Genomic DNA, 8,679 nt, shown 5'->3' on the forward strand with positions numbered 1-8,679 from the left:
CACCCCCCGCACCCCGAAGCACCGCCTCAGTGTAGACGCCAACCTGCAGATACCTGAAGTCCTCAACTCCGCCTCCAAGAAGGACCTGCTCAGGAGGGTACGTTCAGACGGTTAGACACAGTGAGACAACAGCGGCCGTTAACTCCGCCCACTGTCCGGAGCTACGTGTTAGCAAAGTGTTTCTAATGGTCATTTTCTTTGTAAAGCTTCTGTCCATCATCAGCTGACTCTGTTTCCCATCAGGCCTCCAAACGTCTGGAGAGTGGCGAGATTTCCCAGGAGGACTTCCTGAACATGGCGCACCAGATCAAACACTTCTTCCAGTACCAGGAGGAGAAGCAGCGTACGGAGAGCTGGGACGACCCGGACGATTTCCCCTCCAAAAAGGACCCGCTGCTGACCACGCCCCCCTCCGCGCAGCCCCGCCCCCACGACAGCATGGATGCGGCGGAGCTGTCGTACTACGAGCACAAGTCCAAGCTGAGGAAGACGCAGGTCACCCACCGAGTCGCTGGGGAGGAGTGGGAGGGTGAGGAGCGACTGGAAGACAGCGAGGAGGTGGGGCAAGGTGAGAAGACGGGCGGTGGGCGGAGCAGCGGACACCTGCCGCCACATAAACACAGCCGGGCGCCACGGGACAGACAAGGTGAGTTGAGGGTGATCTGGGAAAACCAGAACTGCAGCGATTAATCAATTAACCTTTAAAACATGTCACTGACGCTGATGGTGGTGAATGACTCACAGGTGAGAGACGGAGTAAAGAGCGGGAAGAGCCGCGGCCGCCACTCGCCCCCATGATCGAAGAGTACAACCACGGCAAAGAGTTCCCCACGCTGAAGTCTCTGCCCGGCCTTCGCTTCAGGATGAGAGCCGGCCCCCGAGAGTCCAGTAAGTCCAGAACCTGAGAAACATCTCTGAAGACCAGTGTCATTGCTGTGTCGTCCGCAGAGAGGTCAGAGGTCAGGGCTCAAAGGTCAGAGGTCAGGGACTAGAGCTGCGAGGTGTCAGGGTGTCGATCAGTGATACTTCAGCAGGGTTAGACACACGTCCATCAGATGTCATGTTTGAACCAACCGTCAGTGACGACGTTCAGACCGCCACTCACCTGTGACCATGTTTCCTCTGACAGGAAGTGTGTTTGTGTCGTTTCAGGTGAGAGGGAGTGGAACTCGCCGCTGACCGAGCGGCAGCGTTACGACGAACGTGAAGAGCAAAAGAGCGGATATGACGCTCCGCGGAGGTACGCCCCCCCCACTGACTCCAGACACCCTGACCCTCGGAGGCCAGAGGGAGCCCCGCCCTCCGGCACAGTGGTCCACAGGAACTGTCCGAGCCCGGCGGGTCTAGAAGCCCCGCCCCCGCGGTTCGAGCGGGAACGGCTGTCGCCTCTGCACCAGAAAGACGCGGCAGAGATGAGTCCGATCCCGCGCTTCGAGAGCCCCAACAGCGAGCACTCCGACGACGGCCCCCTCAATCTTGATGTCGCCCCCCCTCACCCTCCCCCTCCCCCCAAATCCATCCTGAAGGCACCGGCCCGCGGGGGGCCGCTGTCCTCCGTCCGACAGCACAGCAACTCGCCGGGACACACGCCTCCTCACGACGGAGGACACCCGCCCCCCCGGTACGACGGTAACGAACACATGGGCCCACCCAGACCACACCCCCCGGGCTGGTACGACGACTCATCGCGGTTCGACGGGCCTCACCACCAGGGGCCCGGCCGGTTCGACAGCCTGTCTCACGGTCCGATGAGAGGCGGAGACAGTATGAGCAGGTTTGACGGCCACGCCCACCCTCAGGGCCCCGGGAGGTTTGACGGCCCCATCGGCCAACAGCCCCCGGTGAGGTTTGTGGGACAGGGGCCCGGACCGGGACACTTTGAGGGCCCGATGCAACACTTTGAACCCCCGCGGCGCTTTGAGAACAACATGGCTCCTGGTCCTGGTCCGATGGGCTTCCAGCAGCAGCGGCCCCTGCGCTTTGAGGGCCCCCCAAACCAAATGGGCCCCATGAGGTTCGAGGGTCCCAGTCGCTTCGATGGACCCGGACAGCCGGGCCCCCGCTACGAGGTACCCAATGTGCCTCACCAGGGCGGGCACCCGCACTTCGAGGGTCCCCCCAGGCAGCAGGGCCCCCCCAGGTTCCCGCCCCAACACAACTTGCAGCCCCCCATGAGGCCGATGGCCCCGCCCATTTACGACAATCCCATGGCCCCCCAGCAGAACTTCACCATGGCCCCCCAGCGTTTCCCAGAGTCCATGAACCCCCAGTTCCCGGCGGCGCCAATGGCGTTCCCGGCACAGCCGAACCTGCAGGCGGGAAACTTCAACATGCAGCCAGCCCCGCCCTTCAGCCAGCCTGGCCCCGCCCCCTTCTACAACCCTGCTGCTCCTGCTGTCGGCCTGCAGCAGCCGGTGAGTGACACCCGTCAATCATCCACTGACACATTGTTGAGTTGATTTATTGATCATATTGATATTAGATCAAAGATGAAAACCAGAGAAACGGAACAGACGCCTCGTTCTTCTTCTAATGTGACAATTCAGAACCTGTTGTTGTTGTTGTTGTTGACATGTCTTGTTGTTCTCAGGTGAACATGTTGGCGAACATGAACCAGCCGTTCCTGCCTCAGAACCCGGTGCCTTTCACAACACAGAGTAAGATTCTCCCTCTGACACGTCTTTGATAGTTAATGTGACTCTGAGCTGGAAGTAGTCCGAGTGGCGGAGGGATACGGCCGTGAGGAGGTGATTGTAGTTCTTGTGTGTGACCTGTGACTGTGGTTGTGTCCCTGCAGCTCCGCAGGTCGTCCCTCCAGAGAACCACTTCGGTCAGGTTGACGTCAACGACCTGCTCTCCAAACTCATCTCCAACGGCATCATCAAACCCTCGCAGCCCGACGCCGCGCCGACATTGCCGGACAACGGTCGGTCCACGATCCACGATCCTTTAGTCGAGCTTGTTGTTGAAATGTTGTCCCACTGTTTTCGCCGGGACCCGGTCTGTGTTTAATAAAGCTGTTGTCATGGTTACTGATTTTCCAGAAACTTCTCCCGTGGCTCCAGCGGCGCCACCGGTGGTTGCGGAGGAGGAGGAAGAGGAGGAGCAGGAGGTGGAGGAGGACGATTTCCCGGACCTCACCAGCTTCAGCATCGACGACATGAAACAGTGAGTACAGACCAAACTGTTCCTCCATCAATCAATCAATCACTCAATCGATTGGTATATGTTCTAATAACCCCCCCGCCCCCCCAGGCGGTACGAGAGCGTGGTGACCCGGCTGTACTCGGGGAACCAGTGCTGTCTGTGCAGCATGAGGTTCACCACGGCTCAGACCGACATGTACGCTGACCACCTGGACTGGCACTTCAGACAGAACCACGCCGGAAAGGTCGCCAGCAAGAAGGTCACACACCGCCGCTGGTACTACAGCCTGACGGTGAGCACTCGCACGCATACACACACGCGCACACACGCATACACACATGCGCACGCACGCACACACGCGCACATGCGGTGACCTCACTCTGCAGTACCTGACCTGAAAACAGCTGAAGAGTATTCTGATTTTTGTGTCTCCGTGTGTGTGTGTCTCCGTGTGTGTGTGTCTCCGTGTGTGTGTGTGTCCGTGTGTGTGTGTCTCCGTGTGTGTGTGTGTCCGTGTGTGTGTCCGTGTGTGTGTGTGTGTGTGTGTGTGTGTGTGTGTGTGTAGGACTGGATTGAGTTCGAGGAGATCGCCGATCTGGAGGAGCGAGCGAAGAGTCAGTTCTTCGAGAAGGAGAACGAGGAGGAGGTGCAGAAGAACCAGGCGGCGGCGAAGGAGAAAGAGTTCCAGAGCGTGAGAGCGACCAAGGACCAAGTGGGGGAGGTGAGACTGAACCAGCCAATCAGGAGCCAGACTGACTGTTGATGATCTAGTTATTTACCAAAATAAAAAGAATAAATACAGAGAAGTAAATGAAATAAAGTCAGACCTTAATTTTCTTAATCTCTTTTCATGATGTAAATTATTTCTTTCATCCAGAGTGAGAGGAAGTGTTTGTGAATCCCATCTCTTCAAAATAAGGCGTCTCACTAATAAAGTCACAAAAGCTGTAACCATGACGACCTGTTTCTGTTTTTCCTCTGCAGTTGTGTGAAATCTGTCAGGAGCCGTTTGAGACGTACTGGGTGGAGGAGGAGGAGGACTGGTTCCTGAAGAACGCCATCAGGGTCGACGACAAGGTAACCACGACAACAACAAACTGATCAGAGCTCACCACTGTATATTGATTAGTTGATCAACTGATTCACTTGGTCAGCTGAGATCACAGGAAACAGTTTCGGCTCATTAATCAGCAGATTAATCAATAATCATCACAATCAATGATCATGACAAAACAATAAACACACTAAACAAAACAAACATCGACACACACAAGATCAATTGGATATTAAAGGAAATAAATAAGAAACAAAACAAAGGAAAAAGATTTAAAAAGTCAAGATATTCAGTGAATCGACATCAGCAGCGTCTGTCTGCAGCTGTGATGATAAACATCTGTCTGATGTTCCTGTTTGTTCCTCACAGAACTTTCATCCCTCCTGTTTTGAAGATTATAAGAATGTAAGTACCTCAATCTCATTAATAATAATAATAATCAATAATAATAATAATCAAAGCGTCAGGTGTTTGACATGCTGCCGCTCTCTCTTCTCAGACGTCGTCGTATCTCGACGTCACACCGTCGCCCAACAAGGTGCTCACCGATCACCCGCTGAGCGTCTTCATAAAGACAGAAGAAGAAGATGAGGAAGAGGGAACTTCCTGCGCCGTCGCCTCCGCAGCCGCCGTCGCCACCGCAGCAGCCACCGTCAAACAGGAGGCGGAGTCTGAGGCCGGCGAGCTTCCTGCTGTGAAAAAAGAGGAGGAGCCTGAGGTTTTAACAGACGAAGTGCAATCAGAGGAGAGTAAAGCGTAGCCTCGGTCACTTTCCCGTTTTGGAGGGAAAGGTGTTTTTAGCGTGCGGAGGCCGGGTCCTCAGCATCGAACTCTTAAATACATTTTTGTATTTGATGGAGCGTCGACCATTTCAGGTCCGATTCTCTGAAGAGAACACGTTGGTTTGGCTCCAAGTGTAAATGATTTAATTTATAAATTAAAGTATTTTTGGTATCTCTGGTGTAACAGTGTTTGAATCATCAGCTGCTGCTGCCTGTTACAGTCTGTAAATACTTGATTGGTTATTGATTGGTTATTGATGAGTAGTTGCAGGTGTTGACTGCGTTAAAGGTAAGCATGAAGACTCCTCCTGGTTCAGGATCGGGTCCCGTCGAGGATCCGGGTCGTCTCCTCTGTTTCCTCTGAGCTTCAATAAAAGAGTCTGAAACTCGTTTGTTTGTGTGAACGATGATTTTCTCCTAATGATCCGTTTTATTGTCGTTTATTTCACTATTATAAATAAAGGTTCAGTGGGTTTAAACTTGTGCTCCTGTATTTATTTCAGACTCCGTCACCAGGTTTTAAACTGTATATGAAGGGTCATTAAATGCCTCATTCATGTCTAATGTAACATTTACTCTGTAACAAACTCCGGTTTCTGATACTCAAGTAGTTAATTAACAAAATTAATCTGCAACTATTTTAATGTTTTAACTTGTTTTTCATGGTTTCATCTTCTCAGTTATTTTAACCAAAATGTATTAGTTATGTTGAAGTTTGGACTTTAGTTATAACAGAACATTGAACTCTGGGTAATTAATTACACAAGCAATTAATAGAGAAAATGATCAGCAGATTAATCCATAATGAGAATGAATAATAAGTGAGTGAACTGTGATGCGTTCACTGGTGTCAGTGTGTGTAATACCCTTGTTTTTTTCTGACTTTAAATCTTTATTCGCACACATCAGACATTTCACACCAGGTGAGACACACCTTCCCTTCAGGGAACTCCTAACTTAAATTACAACAATAAAATAAAACTATTGAAATGATTGTAAAACAAAAATAACATAAAACTTCAAATATCAGATGTTTGTTCTAAAGAATCACTTCTACAGTGCGTGATGCATTCACTTGTTTTTCTTTTGTTATAATTTTGAAAGTATTTTTTCTTTAAATCCTGTTTTTTTTTCCTCCAGTGAATGCATCACGCTTCTGAGCATTTCACCCACATCAAAGTAAAAACACACACAGTGAGTGAATTTAACAGAACAGTTGCTGTGAACTCTGGAGCTTCTGGTTCTTTATCTTCTGTTGCTGCTTTAAACCTGGATGTTGACTGAACCGTGTCCCGGTCTCTGATCCGGATCCTTCACCTCCACAGCCGGTAGACTCCCAGCGCGATGGCAAGGCAGGAGAACACTGTCGCTGAGGAGGAGCACAGGAAACACTTATTACTGAGCACATGCATGGGGGGTGGGGGGCGGAGCGAGGGGCAGAGGGCGGGGCTTAGTCACCTGCCAGGTAGCGGACGGTCTCTAGTTTGAGGGACTCCAGGACGGTTTTGAGCGACGCCACCTGCAGGTCGATCTTCTTGTTGATCTCCATGTTGTCGTTTTCCAGGTCAGCTTTCTGAGACACACGTCAGCCAACCAGGTGTAGTTAGTCACAGTTGACCAGGTGTAGTTAGTCACAGTTGACCAGGTGTAGTTAGTCACAGCCAACTAGGTGTAGTTAGTCACAGTTGACCAGGTGTAGTTAGTCACAGCCAACCAGCCAACCAGGTGTAGTTAGTCACAGCTGACCAGGTGTGGTTAGTCACAGTTGACCAGGTGTAGTTAGTCACAGCCAACCAGCCAACCAGGTGTAGTTAGTCACAGCTGACCAGGTGTGGTTAGTCACAGCCAACCAGGTGTAGTTAGTCACAGTCGACCAGGTGTAGTTAGTCACAGCCAACCAGCCAACCAGGTGTAGTTAGTCAATTTCAACCAGGTGCAGTTAGTCACAGCCAACCAGTTGACCAGGTGTAGTTAGTCACTTTCAACAAGGTGCAGTTAGTCACAGCCAACTAGTCGACCAGGTGTAGTTAGTCACAGTCGACCAGGTGTAGTTAGTCACATTTGACCAGGTGTAGTTAGTCACAGCTGACCAGGTGTAGATAGTCACAGCCAACCAGGTGTAGTTCGTCACAGTCAACCAGGTGCAGTTAGTCACAGCCAACCAGTCGACCAGGTGTAGTTAGTCACAGTCGACCAGGTGTAGTTGGTCACAGTCAACCAGTCGACCAGGTGTAGTTAGTCACAGTCGACCAGGTGTGGTTAGTCACAGTCGACCAGGTGTAGTTAGTCACAGGTATATGATGTTGTTATGGAGATGTGATGCAGCTTGTTCACCTTGTGATGGAACTCTGAGGTCGCCTCCATCAGCTTCTTCTCCTGTTCAGTGAACTGACAGAAACACACGCACACAACTGTGATGCGTTCACTGACTGATGAACGTGTTGAAGAGACTGAGCTGTGATGCGTTCACTGACTGATGAACGTGTTGAAGAGACTGAGCTGTGATGCGTTCACTGACTGGTGTCCTGACTCACCATGTCGGAGATCCTGCTGCTCTCCAGGTTGATGTCTAGTTTAGTTTCAGCTCGGACTTTCTGGCTCTCCTCCTGAACAGAAACACATTGATAAAACATCGGTTTCTACATCAGAGGAGTTGAACGGACTCCGACAGTTTCTCACCTTCAGTCTGTTTTGTAGCTGCTCCAGCTCTCGCCTCATTTTCTGTCGGAAGATAAAGAGTTAAAATAACCGGTAGAGAGGGAAACCTGTGTCTGTGAACGCACCGTTTAATCAGTTAAAACACTGTGCACAACTTTATTTAGGCTGCGTATATAGTTTAATGTTTTGCATTTTCCTGCTGTGGCTGTGTGTAAATGATGAAACTGTATTTTTTACAATATTGAGTTATTCTATAACAATAATCTGAGTGATTATCACTAAAGATTTAAACAACACGTGTCATTTTGTTCTTGTATTTTGTTCTTGTATTTTGTGTCCCGGCTGCTTTGTACTTTGTTAAATTAATACAATGAGACTTTTCTCTGAGTTTGTGCAGAAATAAACGACATAATGTGTGTGAAGAGAAGATGAAATAATGTAAATATTCAACCTGCAATGATTTCTGGGTGATGTACAGTTTGTCTTCTTGCTTTGTATGTGACACGTCTGATGTCATATTTATTATTTTTGTATAAAAACCTATTTTATAAGTTTAATGTTCAGACTGACAGCTGCTGACGTCACCTTCACTAATGAGTAAAGGAAAAACACTGATATATATATTTACTGGTACCGAGTTCTCAGACCGGAGGTTGGCGAACTCGCTCTTCTCCAGGATCACCATGTCCTTCCTGATGGAGTCCAGGTGAGCCATGATCTGCTGCACCGCGATCTCCTGATGATGAAACACAGGTAAGCAGGTGGAGCTGCTCGCAGAGACCCCGCCCACGCAGACCCTGCCCTCCACGACCAGCTGAGACCTGCTCCTACCTGGTGGGATTTGGTCACCATGTCTTTATAGACGATGTCCATGTTCGCCGTCGCCAGAGTCACGAGAGCTGAGACGATCAGCTCCGCCTGGCGCCTCTCGAAACCTGCACGAGATTTCAAAATAAAAGCCGTCACTGTGGGAGGTGTGATGGGAGTTTTTCACTTTGTTTTTCTTTTTGTCGTATCCTCACCGCTGCTCTCCAGCTC

General features: G+C 50.4%; 2 protein-coding genes across 2 annotated transcripts in view; one reads left to right on the forward strand and one right to left on the reverse strand.

Annotated features, from left to right (window-relative positions):
- The window catches only part of pcf11 (PCF11 cleavage and polyadenylation factor subunit), a 12,244-nt gene extending 6,782 nt beyond the window's left edge, over positions 1–5,462 (forward strand). Inside the window, 12 exon segments of the mRNA XM_087173240.1 lie at positions 1–97; positions 244–646; positions 745–888; positions 1,153–2,414; positions 2,591–2,657; positions 2,798–2,926; positions 3,045–3,168; positions 3,256–3,439; positions 3,713–3,868; positions 4,132–4,224; positions 4,571–4,606; positions 4,701–5,462. The exon segment at positions 1–97 is cut by the window's left edge and continues 17 nt beyond it. Coding sequence (XP_087029366.1) covers positions 1–97; positions 244–646; positions 745–888; positions 1,153–2,414; positions 2,591–2,657; positions 2,798–2,926; positions 3,045–3,168; positions 3,256–3,439; positions 3,713–3,868; positions 4,132–4,224; positions 4,571–4,606; positions 4,701–4,961 — 2,956 coding nt within the window. The 3' untranslated portion in view covers positions 4,962–5,462.
- A 389-nt stretch (positions 5,463–5,851) lies between these two features.
- ccdc90b (coiled-coil domain containing 90B) lies at positions 5,852–8,673 on the reverse strand. Its single transcript, XM_023403441.2, has 8 exons — positions 8,664–8,673; positions 8,473–8,576; positions 8,276–8,377; positions 7,663–7,704; positions 7,518–7,589; positions 7,318–7,371; positions 6,442–6,556; positions 5,852–6,352 (listed from the first exon to the last, which is right to left on the reverse strand). Exons 2-8 carry the CDS (start codon positions 8,512–8,514, stop codon positions 6,297–6,299), a joined length of 483 nt encoding a protein of 160 aa, XP_023259209.1. The 5' UTR covers positions 8,515–8,576; positions 8,664–8,673; the 3' UTR covers positions 5,852–6,296.
- Between the last annotated feature and the right edge of the window lie 6 nt (positions 8,674–8,679).

This window comes from Seriola lalandi, unplaced genomic scaffold (assembly GCF_002814215.2).
Source record: "Seriola lalandi dorsalis isolate HSWRI2012SDOR001 ecotype SW California unplaced genomic scaffold, Sedor1 jcf7180002054137, whole genome shotgun sequence".
NCBI lineage: Eukaryota > Metazoa > Chordata > Actinopteri > Carangiformes > Carangidae > Seriola > Seriola lalandi.

Excerpts from the sequence above, each read along its gene's own strand:
- ccdc90b (XM_023403441.2), bottom strand. The coding sequence starts at position 8,514 with ATGGACATCGTCTATAAAGACATGGTGACCAAATCCCACCAG. Across the intron at positions 7,590-7,662 it reads AGCTACAAAACAGACTGAAG|GAGGAGAGCCAGAAAGTCCG; the intron begins GTGAGAAACTGT and ends GTTTCTGTTCAG. Across the intron at positions 7,372-7,517 it reads GCAGCAGGATCTCCGACATG|TTCACTGAACAGGAGAAGAA; the intron begins GTGAGTCAGGAC and ends TGTTTCTGTCAG.